This window comes from Schistocerca nitens, chromosome 8, assembly GCF_023898315.1.
Source record: "Schistocerca nitens isolate TAMUIC-IGC-003100 chromosome 8, iqSchNite1.1, whole genome shotgun sequence".
NCBI lineage: Eukaryota > Metazoa > Arthropoda > Insecta > Orthoptera > Acrididae > Schistocerca > Schistocerca nitens.
Window position 1 is genome coordinate 376,387,927 of NC_064621.1, and position 18,192 is coordinate 376,406,118.

The 18,192-nt window shown below is 43.1% G+C and overlaps 1 protein-coding gene across 1 annotated transcript in view; it reads left to right on the forward strand.

The window, feature by feature from the left end:
• Positions 1 to 18,192, forward strand: part of LOC126198603 (uncharacterized) — a 126,837-nt gene that overhangs the window by 97,321 nt on the left and 11,324 nt on the right. Inside the window, exon 5 of the mRNA XM_049935055.1 lies at positions 7,324 to 7,524. Within this exon, the coding sequence (XP_049791012.1) occupies positions 7,324 to 7,524 (201 nt within the window). The remainder of the gene's footprint in view (positions 1 to 7,323; positions 7,525 to 18,192) is intronic.

The following is an 18,192-nucleotide window of genomic DNA, read 5'->3' on the forward strand; positions in this document are numbered from 1 at the left end:
TCAAAAATGGCCTTTATCGCTTTTTATAGATTGCTCGCTTACCTGTACTTCTACAACTCTCAACTTATTTCAGTTCTAATATCTGAACACAGTATTTTGTTTCGTTTCAACGTACGTACAGTTTTCTTCCACCGCTATTTTACTGACTCTACTGATCGAGGTCCTGTTCATCACCGACATGGTAATTCGTGTTGACTTACCGGAATACTAGACTATCTACACTCCTGGAAATTGAAATAAGAACACCGTGAATTCATTGTCCCAGGAAGGGGAAACTTTATTGACACATTCCTGGGGTCAGATACATCACATGATCACACTGACAGAACCACAGGCACATAGACACAGGCAACAGAGCATGCGCAATGTCGGCACTAGTACGGTGTATATCCACCTTTCGCAGCAATGCAGGCTGCTATTCTCCCATGGAGACGATCGTAGAGATGCTGGATGTAGTCCTGTGGAACGGCTTGCCATGCCATTTCCACCTGGCGCCTCAGTTGGACCAGCGTTCGTGCTGGACGTGCAGACCGCGTGAGACGACGCTTCATCCAGTCCCAAACATGCTCAATGGGGGACAGATCCGGAGATCTTGCTGGCCAGGGTAGTTGACTTACACCTTCTAGAGCACGTTGGGTGGCACGGGATACATGCGGACGTGCATTGTCCTGTTGGAACAGCAAGTTCCCTTGCCGGTCTAGGAATGGTAGAACGATGGGTTCGATGACGGTTTGGATGTACCGTGCACTATTCATTGTCCCCTCGACGATCACGAGTGGTGTACGGCCAGTGTAGGAGATCGCTCCCCACACCATGATGCCGGGTGTTGGCCCTGTGTGCCTCGGTCGTATGCAGTCCTGATTGTAGCGCTCACCTGCACGGCGCCAAACACGCATACGACCATCATTGGCACCAAGGCAGAAGCGACTCTCATCGCTGAAGACGACACGTCTCCATTCGTCCCTCCATTCACGCCTGTCGCGACATCACTGGAGGCGGGCTGCACGATGTTTGGGCGTGAGCGGAAGACGGCCTAACGGTGTGCGGGACCGTAGCTCAGCTTCATGGAGACGGTTGCGAATGGTCCTCGCCGATACCCCAGGAGCAACAGTGTCCCTAATTTGCTGGGAAGTGGCGGTGCGGTCCCCTACGGCACTGCGTAGGATCCTACGGTCTTGGCGTGCATCCGTGCGTCGCTGCGGTCCGGTCCCAGGTCGACGGGCACGTGCACCTTCCGCCGACCACTGGCGACAACATCGATGTACTGTGGAGACCTCACGCCCCACGTGTTGAGCAATTCGGCGGTACATCCACCCGGCCTCCCGCATGCCCACTATACGCCCTCGCTCAAAGTCCGTCAACTGCACATACGGTTCACGTCCACGCTGTCGCGGCATGCTACCAGTGTTAAAGACTGCGATGGAGCTCCGTATGCCACGGCAAACTGGCTGACACTGACGGCGGCGGTGCACAAATGCTGCGCAGCTAGCGCCATTCGACGGCCAACACTGCGGTTCCTGGTGTGTCCGCTGTGCCGTGCGTGTGATCATTGCTTGTACAGCCCTCTCGCAGTGTCCGGAGCAAGTATGGTGGGTCTGACACACCGGTGTCAATGTGTTCTTTTTTCCATTTCCAGGAGTGTAGAAAGTTGAGTTTAAAGGTCCCTTTCGTCACGGACATATTAATTCGCGTTCACTTACCGTAATACTGGATTATCTAGAAAGCTTAGTTTAGAAGTAGGATGCTGTACACGGTCTGATCATCAACAAGTGCCTTCAGTTGGACAAGGCATTCGCGAGGAAAATTTCGGACTATTTCTCGCTCAATCGAGGCCATTTCCAAACCAGAGCTGGTGCTACATGGTATTAGAGCGATGTCACCTGATTAATTTTTTGATCGACCAGCAATAAATGTGCAAAAACGTATGTCCACTACAGCGCTCGGGAAGTGACTCCTCAGTGGTCGCCTCTGCAGTGACGCAATAAAGAAACTGAAGATCATTCTACAGCCAGAGGCTGTACATGATGCTGAACAGTTGCTAGGCGGATATCCTACCTTCCATGGGAACATGTACACATTTTGTGAGTTTTATCCATAACGGATGCTGCTAACTCCGTGAATCTTCCTTTACGATCTTTTAGAGTAAGATCCGCTAATAGTCACAACGAAGGTGGCTTACATAAGACACGACCGGTTTCGGACATGTCCCCATCTTCAGGTGATTATTCATTCATTTTCATGTTTCCATGTGATACACTGTCGCAAAAGGTACTTGCCCCTCTGTAAGAGTGATATGCGAGGCAGTGGGTGCACCATCAGACCCTACCACAGGGCGAGAAGACATTCAGAGTCAGTATATACGGCAAATAGTACGCTCTGAGTGAAAGTACTGAAAGTGGCGAACTAACAAGTGTTGAAAATATTAGTGTACTTACATATAGCTTGAGCATCCAAATCATAATTGCATATTTTTACAAAAAAAATATTCCGATTTTCGCACATTAACGACACAAGTGTCATCCCAACAATTATTTGAACTCTCACATTACGCATTTAACACAGTAATGGCGCTTTGTATGTTATTTGTCACTTAAATAATTATCTGAACTGCTACATTACGCCTTTAGCACGGTAATGGCGCTCTGTATGTTAATTACTGTAATGGAACATGAATTAGAATCGAACGAGGTAGCGCAGTGGTTAGCACACCAGACTCGCATTCGGGAGGACGACAATTCAAACCCACGTCTGGCCATTCCGATTTAAGTTTTCAGAGATTTCCCTAAATCCCTTCAGGTAAATGCCGAGATGGTCCCTGTTAAAGGGCACGGCCCATTTCCTCCCCATCCTTCCTTAATCCGATGGGACCGATGACCTCGCTGTTTGGTCCCATCCCCCAATTCAACCAACCAACCATAAATTCGCAGTGTCCAACATGTTTACATTGGAATACAAAGGTTATGATCAAACAACTTACATCTAGGACGATCATAGATGTTACAAACATGTAAACATAACAGATGTGGGTATATGACAAATTACAATTTGTATTTATATGTGTTTGTACAGCGTTTGTTGTGATAATGTTGCTATAACAGCATTATTATTCTTTGGAATTAAACAAAAAATGAGAAGTTTGTTAATCCATTGTTATTGTAATTCAAGTTCCATTGTGTGCGCGATAAGATAATAAAATAAAAGCAAAGATCCAAATTAAATTCAGTCTTTAATTAACGTAGTGAGCAACACATTGGTGACCCCGACGTGATTGGCGAGGCGACGAAATTTGCAATGTAATTTTTCAAGCTGATTGTTTTAACACGAATTCTCGTAAACAGTGTTCCAAAATATACAGAATGGACATGAAGGAAACAGTCCTGAATGTAAGCTAGAAAGTCATATGACAAGCGTTAATCTGCCGCCGTTTTGGACGATAAACCAGACATCTGGTTTTCTAAAGCCCCGAAGCGCATTTTACGATTGCGGGTGTAGCTGCGGCTTCGATTAAATTTAAGTATTTGCTTGCTAATCTGGAACCAAAATTTGTTGAAAATATGTGGAAATTAAAACTTTAAGGTTCGCCGATGACATTGTAATTATGTCAAAGACAGCAAAGGACTTGGAACAGCAGTTGAACGGAAATGGACAGTGTCCTGAAAGGAGGATATAAGATGAATATCAACAAAAGCAAAACGAGGATAGTAGAATGTAGTCGAATGAAGTCGGGTGTTGCTGAGGGAATTAGATTAGGAAATGATACACATAAAGTAGTAAAGGAGTTTTGCTACTTGGGGAGAAAAATAACTGATGATGGTCGAAGTAGAGAGGATATAAAATGTAGACTAGCAATGGCAAGGAAAGAGTTTCTGAAGAAGAGAGATTTGTTAACATCGAGTATAGATTTAAGTGTCAGGAAGTCATTTCTGAAAGTATTTGTATGGAGTGTAGCCATGTATGGAAGTGAAAGATGGACGATAGTTAGGACAAGAAGAGAATAGAAGCTTTCGAAATGTGGTGCTACAAAAGAATGCTGAAGTTTAGATGGGTAGGTCACATAACTAATGAGGAGGTATTGAATAGAATTGGGGAGAAGAGGAGTTTGTGGCACAACTTGACAAGAAGAAGGGACCGGTTGGTAGGACATGTTCTGAGGCATCAAGGGATCACAAATTTAGCATTGCAGGGTAAAAATCGTAGAGAGAGACTAAGAGATGAATACACTAAGTAGATTCAGAAGGATGTAGGTTGCAGTAAGTACTGGGGGATGAAGAAGCTTGCACAGGAGAGAGTAGCATGGAGAGCTGCATCAAACCAGTCTCTTGGCTGAAGAACACAACAACAACAACAACAACAACAACATGTGGTATCTAGTTACAATTGACGACAGCAATAAATATACTCTTACCAAAGAACGACTTTTGACCATATTTAAAGAAAATGAAGAGCGTCAAATTAATGAATTCTTGAGTGAACTTGGTGATACGAAGCCAAATGAATCATTAAGAAAACTGCGGATCTATGCCGTTACTAACGTGTCAGACAAGATAATAGAAACACAATTTTTCTTGAATAACTTCCCCGTGGCATCAGAAGTATCGTATGTCTGACGAAACAGTGGATAAGATTGCTGAAATGGCAGATCGTTTGGTCTAAATGCATTCTGTTGAGGAGTATCAGATTGCACCAATTCAGTCAATTCGGTCAGCATCATCGTCCGTATCAGTCCGAGATACCCTCATAAGGATGGAAGAATCGAAAACTCAAGTAGGCAAGGATCGCGCTGTAGAAGTAGAAGCAGAGCAAAATTCGATAAGAACAGTAAATATTCCTAATAACAATATAAAATTGGCACTCGATATCAGCCTGAAAAAAGTGTTGAGCTTTGCCGGTAGAAAAACAAGGATAAATACGATGGTAGGCACAACAACGGCTGAGTGTTCAACCCCAGTACCCATGTCAAGCCAGCAATATCTTCTGTTTGTTAAAAATGGAAGTGATGGAAGATATTTTCTGGCATAGAGCGGTGCACATTTGTTCTTTATACCAGTTTCAAACTGGATCGGAGATCAAAACCTAGTGTTCAAAGCTCTTAAGTGTTTAGGGCTCAGACGCAATTTTGAATAGCCATTTACTGTAGTACACGTATAAGAAGGTATACTGGCGGCTGATTTCCTTCATCATTATGGTTTATTCGTTGATCTCAAATATAAAAAGTTTATAGACAGTATCATCAAAGTAAAAATTTTAGCGGCGGTAACTGCTGTGAATACTGAAGACTCAGTAAGCTCATTTATGCAACATCCTAGTTTTCTAAACTTTTAGAGAAATTTCATGAACTAACAAAACCATCCGCAATGTCAAAGGTGTTGAAGCAAAAAGTGGAGTATTATATCGCTACGTCTAATGGCCCGCTAGTAAACAATAAGGCTTATAGATTGGAGCTACACAAATTACACATTGCTAAAAAATTTCCGTTTTTGTTCAATAATGGTATTATATGTCCATCAGAATCACTATGGGCCAGTCCACTACACCTTGTTATAAGGCCAGGTGGTCAGTGGCGGGTTTTTGGAGATTATCGTCGTCTGAATGACGGGACTCTACCACTAAGATTAGATTAGATTAGATTTACTTTCATTCCAATTGATCCGTAGTGAGGAGGTCCTCCAGGATGTGGAACATGTCAGAAAAACAACAATACATGACAAATATTTACAACTAAAACAAATAAGCTAATGTACCATTCCACAGGTCCCCAGTGGAATGATCGTCATTTTTTAATGAACGCTAAGAGTCATTTTACAAATACTAATGCACTGAATTTAAAATAAAATAGTTTTTTATTTATTTATAAGGTAATAAACATGTAATACAACTACTGTAATACTTATTTACAATGAACACATTACTGCACTGAAATGGTGCAGAAGTTAGATTATACTTACACACACACACACACACACACACACACACACAAATTTTCAATGAACACATTACTTCACTGAAATTGTGCAGAAGTTATGTTGTACTTATATACAAATCAGTTGGTTTTACTAAGAAATTCATCAATTCAGTAAGGACTGAATTTAAGTTGGATTTTTCCATTTATTTTATTTTCTTATTGCGCACGGAATCAAACTCGAATTATAATAACCATGGAGTAACAACTTTCTCTTTTTTTATAAATTCCAGAATAATAACGCTATTATGACTACATTTTCGAGGCAATAATTTTACAAACGCTTCCAAATACAAGTAGTGATTTGTCATGTTTCCAGACAGATATTACAAATTACGAAAATAAATGTGGAAACATGAGAACGAGCGTATAATTACCTTAAGATGGTCGCAAGCCGGAAACCGGTCGTGTCTGAAATAGACCAGTTCAGTTATGAGAGGTAGCGTATATCATTCTACATTATATGCATTCACTTTCGTTTTTTTCCCAGGGTTTCCACTCTTATATTAAAATCATATGGGTTAGCCAAGTCTTCCTGTCCTCTTTTCTTCGCAATCACTTACATTTCTACCTCCCATCCAGTCGTGTCAACAATAAAAGATGCACACACGTACCAAGTACCAGCTGGTTATAATTCAAGTGCCGCTTCTCACGGAGCTCTAGTGAAGGAAACTTGGTAGGTATGCTAACGCTTTAATGCGGAATCGATTAACGCTGGAAAAAAAAAATTAGTTGCAATTTTGGCCACCAGGTGCACATCTGGCGCTGCGGCATCTCGTTGACGTTTCCGGTGCTCATAGTGAACAAACTGTGTAAGTGGCGGTTAATAATAAATTCTACATTACGCCTTTCTCACTTCTTTGACTTTTTCTGCCCAGGTCTCGTTCCTAACCCATTACATAAAGAAAAATTTCTGTACGTCTTTCTTACACTCACAGCGCCAGATTTGCACCTGGTGGGCCGGCGCTAGTGGCCATGCGGTTCTAGGCGCTACAGTCTGGAACCGAGCAACCGCTACGTTCGCAGGTTCGAATCCTGCCTCGGGCATGGATGTGTGTGATGTCCTTAGGCTAGTTAGGTTTAATTAGTTCTAAGTTCTAGGCGACTGATGACCTCAGAAGTTAAATCACATAGTGCTCCGAGCCATTTGAACCATTTGAACCATTTGCACCTGGTGGCCGAACTGGAACTACCTCTTTCGAGCATAAATTGGTGAATGCGTTAGAATATCTACCAAGTTTCGCTGCCATACGATAATTACAACCAATACTGGGCCTTTTTCATTTGAATAATAACCACCCAGTACTAGCTCCTTGCACCAGTGAGATACAGGACATGAACTGAGCGCCCCTGGGACTTTGCAGACGGCGGACTGCTGGGCACGGCTGCCCTCCGCGGGTTCTGCCCGCGTGCTGGCCGTGGGGCCTTCCGGTCTGCAGGCGGTCTACACGCCCGTCGCGGCCTCCGGCGCGGCCCCCGCTGACCACGGACTCGCTGCCGAGGCGGGGGCGGACGCGGAGGCGGAGGACGAGCCCGAAGGGCCCGGCTGGAAGACCAGGACCGTGGTAAGTCACACACTGGCGCGCATCTGCCGCGTAGACTCAGTCGGCGACATGGTTCTCCATTAACACTCATTGAAAAACACGATGTATTAGCGTGGCAGCTGCGAGGAATGCGACGAAACACGGGTACTTAATAAACTGAAAATAACTGATTTTGGAAATCATAAGACCGCTTTAGCTGTAAGTCCTTTATAAGCATGACCCATTTCGCAGCTGTTTGGGTTCTTCATCACATGCAATCTGTACAAACTGGTACACAGATACTCAAGTGTAGTAGCAAGAAAACATAACTAAACTGAAAAAGTATGTGTGGGATGAACATATTCACAAAATCTCTATTATTAGCGCCAGTGTTGTGAAATGTTGACCATGGAAAACCAGTGCGTAAATGGTTTCAAAATGAAATCAAGGTAACAACTATTTAAAAGTTATAAACCATGAAATATAACGTGATTTATAAATGGACCCAATAAAAGCCAGGTTGTAGACTAGCATCATGCGCTATACAGGTTCCGTGGTTGATTTAAATTTCAGTATAAAGCATGAAGACATAATTAACATGACAAGGTATTTGAAAATAGCACTAAAGCAAATCCAAGACAAATTAGTTACTATGCACAAACTGACTGAATCAAGGCCATAGAGCTCAGTTTTTATGAATTTACCTTTTTTAAAACATATTGTAAGGGATTACCCAGTCTTCGTATCAGCTCAACTATCGTTTTCCTGGTCTGGTTATTTATGGATGCACGTGCTCATTCCACTTGGTTCCACTCTCTCCATTGCGCTATCAGGCGCTTCCGCAGTTGCGTTCTGCCGCGCTGCGTGTTTAGGATACAGTCCCGTGCGCGCCCTTGCTCCTATTGTGTTCAGCCTCTTGCCATCTGGCCTTGCAATGCGTTGTTTTCTGCCGATTAAGCTGTTCAGGTTCGAGATGATACTCAGTCCAGTTGCTTACTTCGTATTGGTTGCATCTAAGTTTCAGAATAGTTTCATGCTGCATACTTTTGGAAAATTAAATACGCTCCCAGATTGAATAACTAGGTCTTTACCAATATATTTATTAATCCATTTTAGACAAGTGAGTGATCATTAGCTGCTCATTTTTTCATTATTCCGTGGATTATCATTTGTTGTCTATGCTTTGATCACCAATTCGGCTTATGAGATTGCCTCTAGCTCACCAGATACTGTTATTCATCGTGCCGGCCGAAGTGGCCGTGCGGTTAAAGGCGCTGCAGTGTGGAACCGCAAGACCGCTACGGTCGCAGGTTCGAATCCTGCCTCGGGCATGGATGTTTGTGATGTCCTTAGGTTAGTTAGGTTTAACTAGTTCTAAGTTCTAGGGGACTAATGACCTCAGCAGTTGAGTCCCATAGTGCTCAGAGCCATTTGAACCTTTGTTATTCATCGTGAGTGAATTTATTATTATTTATCTACCTGGTGGTCCATTATTAGGACTTTCATTTTATTTGTTTTCCTCCTTTCTAGGTACCACGGGAGCGTGGCTGGTGATTTTATTTTTGACGTCTTAGGGAAAATTTGCTGATTATGAACCATGCGTCATTCCATCCTCTTTTTTCGATCTGAACGTGATTTGATTTTGTCAGTGTGTTCATCACGTATCTTCATTTCAACTGTTTTCTTGCAAACTAACACTAGTCTTTGTACATTCGGACCGAACGAGGTGGCGCAGTGGTTAGCACACTGGACTCGCATTCGGGAGGACGACGGTTCAATCCCGTCTCCGGCCATCCTGATTTAGGTTTTCCGTGATTTCCCTAAATCACTTGAGGCAAATGCCGGGATGGTTCCTTTGAAAGGGCACGGCCGATTTCCTTCTCCATCCTTCCCTCACCCGAGCTTGCGCTCCGTCTCTAATGACCTCGTTGTCGACGGGACGTTAAACACTGATCTCCTCCTCCTGTACATTCGGGAGGACGACGGTTCAATCCCGCGTCCGGCCATCCTGATTTAGGTTTTCCGTGATTTGCCTAAATCGCTCCAGGCAAATGCCGGGATGGTTCCTTTCAAAGGGCACGGCCGACTTTCTTCCCCGTCCTTCCCTAATCCGATGAGACCGATGACCTCGCTGTCTGGTCTCCTTCCCGAAAACAACCCAACCCAACTAGTCTTTGTATGCCAGTTTGTACAAATTGCAACCGTTATTGCAGCTGAATTGGTGTGAAACCGGCCGCGCATAGAAACACAGGACTTACCTTTTCAAAATGATATATCCAGGCTATGGCTGCCCTGACTTCAAATGCTGCTGTGAAAGTAACTCCACCATAGACCCGAGTCCTGTGAAGATAGTTTGCCTACTGACGTAAGAGAACTGGACAGGAAATGCTGGTTGTATACTGTAAAGCGAGCAGCACTCATGGAAGAATGCAGCAACTACCGTACACGATGACCAAGAATCAATTTGCCCTCCAGCAGTGTGCAACAGTGTGCAGAAAATTTTCATAGATTCTCTCCATTTTCCCTTTTCTTGCGTTAATTCCAATAGTAACTTACGTCAGCATTTAATACCGTCTCTACACACTTGAAGAAATAAAACAATTCCCCTTCCCCAGGGAGCTTGCACATTGCGTCGGCAATGATTTATGAAGCGTGCTGCGGAAGGGTTGGTACAACTTTCTGAAACACCCTTTAGTTGCTTCTTGTGATGTATTGAGGTTCTCGTGACCTACCTTTCATAATGCGTCTTCCCCCCCCCCCCTCCCGTGCCCCTCCCCCGCACCCTCCTCATCGTCACATCCAAATACCAAATTTTATCACTTCATACGTCTTTACTTCATTTAAATGCGGCATACATATTTTTAAGTTTATCCATCTTGATTCAACAATAAATATTCATTTCATAGCTTTTAACACTAGAAATCTGCGATTTTTTTCATTCCCGGACACGTGATAATTGCTGGTCCTAGAGACAAAATAACTGACTGTTTTGTAGAAAATTTAATGTAGTTTAATTTTGTACTGCGAAGCATTTCAGTAGCAACCGCGGTTTCCTTGTTATTCGAGATAACAATAGAAACGTCACCTCCAAACGCGCTCCCACCCTTAGAATCACACCCCATCGGTCACAAGTTTTAGTTAGCTGTTCATTGCGCTGTCTCTTATAATTGTAGGAAAATTTGCTACTACACGAAATTTTTCCCCTATTCCATCTTTTTTGGTCTCCGTTGACTGGGTTATAAGCCTGTTCCAAGTGGAAGTCTTTCGTCTAAGCGGATGATTTAGTAGTAGCAGTGGTAGTAATACTAGATTTATTCATCGGTGCATCACTTTTAGCACCTGTAATGGTGTAAGAGAAGCAAACATGGATAAGATACAGGGCGAATTAGCCTGTTACTTCGGGAACCTTTCAACATATGGAAAAATCGGCATATGATAATGGGCATATGGGCAAATAATATTGTGGCATGTTTAATCAAATTAAACCTACCCCGATATACTTCTTTCCGACGTCCTTTCACTCTGTAGTAGCAAGTCGTGCTAGGCAGTGTAAAGCTGCGTTGATGAAACCATTACCTAATACCTACCACGCAGAGGACGCGTAACTTGAGGTGGAAGTCAGTTCCTGAAAGTTCATTTTAAGAAAAATCGGGTGTTCGGAAGATGCAGTCTACTTGCAGAAAGCATTCAAAACTAGACTGAATCTACTTTTTATTCATATGGAAACACATGAAATGGCTATCAAATCCGTATTTACTATGGTAATGCTCTCTCATTCAAAGTTCACTCTCTGTACAACATAGTTTCACTCGAAAAGCAGCCAGAATTGTTGCAAGTCCGACCCGAATAATTTTCACGTTCTACCAGGTACCGACCCACAACTATTCGCAAGTTAAACATTCGGTCATTTCAGTGGTCTTCTTCGAAAGAAGTGCTCGCCAAAGTATTCCGTACAGAGTACGAAACATGCCACGGGGAATTGTTACTACGACCAGAATATTTACACGCTCATAATTTTGAAACTATTTACTTTAGAAACTCCAAACTTTCATTAAAATATTCGTAACTGCAGTCGCTTCAGTCACGAGGTATTCGAACCGCAATTAACTCACTATTACTTTCATTTTTCAGAGTATTTTTACGGAGCTATCTAATATGGTGTTTCTCGTAGGCCGGTTAGCAAGCGACTCTCTCCAACTATTCTACTCACTGCCCACTCCACTATATTCCCGCGGGAACAGCCTAATTCTGATTGGGTGTTGATCTAAACGACCAATCAGAATGTTCCTTGCAGATCATTCTCGCGGTAAATCTAACCTTATCCAATCAATAATCTGATAATAATTAACGTCATTAAAACTTCAATTTCTAATGTATTGTTTAATCAAAATAAGTTAAGTACGAATTAGTCTTCAAATTGATAGGTAAACTTATTCCGCCTCTAACTTTCATACAACTTTTATACAAACGCAATCTCACACCGACATACGTCATCTGAATCATGGTTGCACCGTAACTTTCCCACATGTACAAGGTTTTATGAAAAATGACATATTAAGTTTTAACGTATGTCCCACATTGCTCTTAAGGAAATGCTGAATGTGAAATGATATGAACAATTTTATGGTGTTGCGTACTGCGGGCAGTAGAGGAATATTTCGGTGACAGGAGCATCCTGTCAATGCCTGCGTCTGTGAGGCAGTCATTTGTGGTCAATAACATTTGTGAAATGGACTAACTTGCCCAGAGCGCCGATTTTAATCAATTGGAACACCTCTGAGATGAGTTAGAACGTCGACTACGCTCCAGAACCAAGCGTCCAACACAATGCCTTCTCTGATTTTGGTTATCCTCAGACTTTCAGACACATTATTCAAAGTGTCCCCAGGAGAGTTCAAGCCGCCATAGAAATGAAAGATGGACACACCCCTAAATATCCACTAATATTTGTTAGATATAATTGATCAGATAGTGTATGTCAAGTAGGTTTTTGTTGGTTGCGTAAGTATGTTTCTCATATATTTGTGAAACACAAGTTTGAGATTATCCATAGATCACCGTGAAAATTGGCATCGGTGCTGAGATTTCCGTATTTACCGACTCACTTGATTGATCCTAGGCTTGCTCTTCACTCTTCTGAGACGAGAGTGAACATACTGTAAGCAAATGAAACAGATTCTTCGCTTTTGTAAGCAAATCATACGGGACTTTTGTTTACAGCATAATGCTAAACAGCATCACGGCCATTAATGAGTTTCACGCAGTCGATTTACACTCTGTGATCAAAAGTATCCGGACACCTGGCTGAAAATGTCTTACAAGTTCGTGGCGCCCTCCATAGGTAATGTTGAATATCAGTATGGTGTTGGCTCACCAGCCTTTATGACAGCTTTCACTCTGACAGGCATACGTTCAGGCAGGTGCTGGAAGGTTTCTTGGCGAGTGGCACCCAATTCCTCCTGGAATGTTGCTCTGAGGAGAGATATAGATGTTGGTCGGTGAGGCCTGCCACGAAGTCGGCGTCCCGAAACATCCCAAAGAAGTTCTGTAGGGTTCAGGTCAGGACTGTGTGCAGGTCAGTCCTTTACAGGGATGTTACTGTCGTGTAACCTCTCCGCCACAGGCCGTCCATTATGAACAGGTGCTCGATTGTGTTGAAACATGCAAATGCCATCCCCGAATTGCTCTTCAACAGTGGGAAGCAAGAAGGTTCTTAAAACATCAATGAAGGCCTGTGCTGTGATAGTACCACGCAAAACAACAAGGGGTGCAAGCCCCCTCCATGAAAAACACGACCACATCATAACACCACTATCTCCGAATTTTATTATTGGAACTACACATGCTGGCAGATGACATTCACCAGGCATTAGCCATGCCCACACGCTGCCATCGGATCACCACATTGTGTACAGAGATTGGTCACTCCACACAACGTTTTTCCAATGTTCAAACGTCCAATGTTTGCGCTCCTTACACCAAGCGAGGCGTCGTTTGGCATTTACCGGCCTGATGTGTGGCTTATGAGCAGCCGGTCGACCATGAAATCCAAGTTTTCTCACCTACCACCTAACTGTCATAGTGGATCCTAATGCAGTTTGGAATTCCTGTGTGATGGTCTATATAGATTTCTGCCTATTACACCTTACGAAGATAGACCCATAGTCTAGGAGTAGCGTCTTTGATTCGTAATCAAAACGTCTTCGGTCTCGGGTTCGATCCCCGTCAGTGCCTAAATTTTGATAAATAATCAGCATTGGCGGCCGAAGACTTCCGAAATAAGAAGTCAGCCTCATTCTGCCAACGGCCTTGTCAAAGAGGGCGGAGGAGCGGATAGAGGTTCAGGGCACTCTCTTGTCCTAGGGGTGGGAAATTGCCCCTAAAGGCGGAAGAATCAGCAATGTCCAACGACATGAGGATGCAGAAGGCAATGGAAACCACTGCATTAAAGACGCGTAACGTGTATCCACAGGACATGTGCCCTGTAATTGAAGAAGTGTCATGATGATCTCTCCATTGGCAAAAGATTCCGGAATAGTCACCCATTCGGATCTCCGGGAGGGGACTGCCAATGGGGAGGTTACCATGAGAAAAAGGTTGAATAATTAACGAAAGGATAACGTTCTACGAGTCGGGGCGTGGAATGTCAGAAGCTTGAACGTGGTAGGGAAACTAGAAAATCTGAAAAGGGAAATGCAAAGGCTCAATCTAGATATAGAAGGGGTCAGTGAAGTGAAGTGGAAGGAAGACAAGGACTTCTGGTCGAATGAGTATCGGGTAATATCAACAGCAGCAGAAAATGGTATAACAGGTGTAGGATTCGTTATGAATAGTAAGGTGGGGCACAGGGTGTGTTACTGTGAACAGTTCAGTGACCGGGTTGTTCTAATCAGAATCGACAGCAGACCAACACCGACAACGATAGTTCAGGTATACATGCCGACGTCGCAAGCTGAAGATGAACAGATAGAGAAAGTGTATGAGGATATTGAAAGGGTAATGCAGTATGTAAAGGGGGACGAAAATCTAATATTCATGGGCGACTGGAACGCAGTTGTAGGGGAAGGAGTAGAAGAAAAGGTCACAGGAGACTATGGGCTTGGGACAAGGAATGAAAGAGGAGAAAGACTAATTGAGTTCTGTAACAAGTTTCAGCTAGTAATAGCCAATACCCTGTTCAAGAATCACAAGAGGAGGAGGTATACTTGGAAAAGGCCGGGAGATACGGGAAGATTTCAATTAGATTACATCATGGTCAGACAGAGATTCCGTAATCAGATACTGGACTGTAAGGCGTACCCAGGAGCAGATATAGACTCAGATCACAATATAGTAGTGATGAAGAGTAGGCTGAAGTTCAAGACATTAGTCAGGAAGAATCAATACGCAAAGAAGTGGGATACGGAAGTACTAAGGAATGACGAGATACGTTTGAAGTTCTCTAACGCTATAGATACAGCAATAAGGAATAGTGCAGTAGGCAGTACAGTTGAAGAGGAATGGACATCTGTAAAAAGGGCCATCACAGAAGTTGGGAAGGAAAACATAGGTACAAATAAGGTAGCTGCGAAGAAACCATGGGTAACAGAAGAAATACTTCAGTTGATTGATGAAAGGAAGAAGTACAAACATGTTCCGGGAAAATCAGGAATACAGAAATACAAGTCGCTGAGGAATGAAATAAATAGGAAGTGCAGGGAAGCTAAGACGAAATGGCTGCAGGAAAAATGTGAAGACATCGAAAAAGATATGATTGTCGGAAGGACAGACTCAGCATACAGGAAAGTCAAAACAACCTTTGGTGACATTAAAAGCAAGGGTAGTAACATTAAGAGTGCTACGGGAATTCCACTGTTAAATGCACAGGAGAGAGCAGATAGGTGGAAAGAGTACATTGAAAGCCTCTATGAGAGTGAAGATTTGTCTGATGTGATAGAAGAAGAAACAGGAGTCGATTTAGAAGAGATAGGAAATCCAGTATTAGAATCGGAATTTAAAAGAGCTTTGGAGGACTTACGGTCAAATAAGGCATAAGGGATAGATAACATTCCATCAGAATTTCTAAAATCATTGGGGGAAGTGGCAACAAAACGACTATTCACGTTCGTGTGTAGAATATATGAGTCTGGCGACATACCATCTGACTTTCGGAAAAACATCATCCACACAATTCCGAAGACGGCAAGAGCTGACAAGTGCGAGAATTATCGCACAATCAACTTAACAGCTCATGCATCGAAGCTGCTTACAAGAATAATATACAGAAGAATGGAAAAGAAAATTAAGAATGCGCTAGGTGACGATCAGTTTGGCTTTAGGAAAAGTAAAGGGACGAGAGAGGCAATTCTGACGTTACGGCTAATAATGGAAGCAAGGCTAAAGGAAAATCAAGACACTTTCATAGGATTTGTCGACCTGGAAAAAGCGTTCGACAATATAAAATGGTGCAAACTGTTCGAGATTCTGAAAAAAGTAGGGGTAACCTATGGGGAGAGACGGGTCATATACAGTATGTACAACAACCAAGAGGGAATAATAAGAGTGGACGATCAAGAACCAAGTGCTCGTATTAAGAATGGTGTAAGACAAGGCTGTAGCCTTTCGCCCCTACTCTTCAATCTGTACACCGAGGAAGCAATGATGGAAATAAAAGAAAGGTTCAGGAGTGGAATTAAAATACAAGGTGAAAGGACATCAATGATACGATTCGCTGATGACATTGCTATCCTGAGTGAAAGTGAAGAAGAATTAAATGATCTGCTGAACGGAATGAACAGCCTAATGAGTTCACAGTATGGTTTGAGAGTAAATCGGAGAAAGACGAAAGTAATGAGAAATAGTAGAAATGAGAACAGCGAGAAACTTAACATCAGGATTGATGGTCACGAAGTCAATGAAGTTAAGGAATTCTGCTACCTAGGCAGTACAATAACCAATGACGGACGGAGCAAGGAGGACATCAAAAGCAGACTCAGCTATGGCAAAAAAGGCATTTCTGGCCAAGAGAAGTCTACTAATATCAAATACCGGCCTTAATTTGAGGAAGAAATTTCTGAGGATGTACGTCTGGAGTACAGCATTGTATGGTAGTGAAACATGGACTGTGGGAAAACCGGAACAGAGGAGAATCGAAGCATTTGAGATGTGGTGCTATAGGCGAATGTTGAAAACTAGGTGGATTGATAAGGTAAGGAATGAGGAGGTTCTATGCAGAATCGGAGAGAAAAGGAATATGTGGAAAACACTGATAAGGAGAAGGGACAGTATGATAGGACATCTGCTAAGACATGAGGGAATGACTTCCATGGTACTAGAGGGAGCTGTAGAGGGCAAAAACTGTAGAGGAAGACAGAGATTGGAAAACGTCAAGCAAATAATTGAGGACGTAGGTTGCAAGTGCTACTCTGAGATGATGAGGTTAGCACAGGAAAGGAATTCGTGGCGGGCCGCATCAAACCAGTCAGTAGACTGATGAAAAAAAAAAAATTAAAACACCCTACGACCAACTGTCGGCGGTCTCTGTCAGTCAGCAGACGAGATCGGTCTGTACGCTTTTGTGCCGTAGGTGTCCCTTCACGCTTCCACTTCGCTATCACATCGGAAACAGTGGACCTAGGGGTGTTTAGGAGTGTGAAATTTCGCATTTAGACGTGGGACACAAGAAACACCCAATCACCTGACCACGTTCGATGTCCGTGAGTTCCGCGGAGCGCCCCATTCTGCTTTCTCACTATATCTAATGATTACTGAGGTCGCTGATATGGAGTACTTGGTAGCAGGGAGCATAACAATGCACCTAATATGCGAAACATATGTTTTTGGGGGTGTCCGGATAGTTTTGATCACATAGTATAGAATTACTGAACTTTTACTTCGAATACCCGATAGCAGTTTCCACAACTGGAGACGACGCTAGTGTTGTCAACAAGTGGCTTGTAGAACTGTGGACAGTTAGGACTGATGTCGGAAAGAATCTTCCCTGCAGTATGCTATGTGGTGTAGAGAAACTACGCTGAATAGAACCTGCTTGTCATGGATGGTGGGGAGGGAGGGTAAATCCATCTGAATCATAGCCCTGCACTTTAATCATTGCGTCAGCTTGCTCATTCAAATAAAGAAATAGACAAACATATAGGAAGCAAACAGAAATTTATTTGCCCAGAGTGCTGATTAATTATTAAAATTTTGCTCTTATTTCTGACGACAGCGCTCAACTGAGGCCGCATTCAACTACATAACCGATAACTGTTAGAGAAGACATCGCCGTTGACAAAACCACAGTAGCAGCTTAGATGTGCAACCTGTATTATCGCTAGACATCGGCCATTTTTATTATTATAATTACGTACGTAGAAGTAATAACAAACTTCACTGTTCGTCCAAAACGTTCCGAGGGGCTGACGTCATTCCTGGTGTGCAGGCGACGTCAGCGAAGTAACTAGGGTTGCAAATAGAAGTAACAGCTGTAAAGAACAAATGGACATTCGACCAGTCAGCTGTGAGCAGGCAGTGTTAAGTAGTGGACGTGCAACCGTGGAGTGTTTACGTAATTATGTCACAAATCTCAATGGAGCAACGGTCTGAACGTTTCTAAATCAGGTGTCCCAGACATTCTTTAGAATGCTTTGAAGATGAGAAAAGTGTGTACAAAGTTTGTGTCTCACGTCTTGATTCCAGAACTAGAAACAACGATGAGTGGATGCCTGTAGT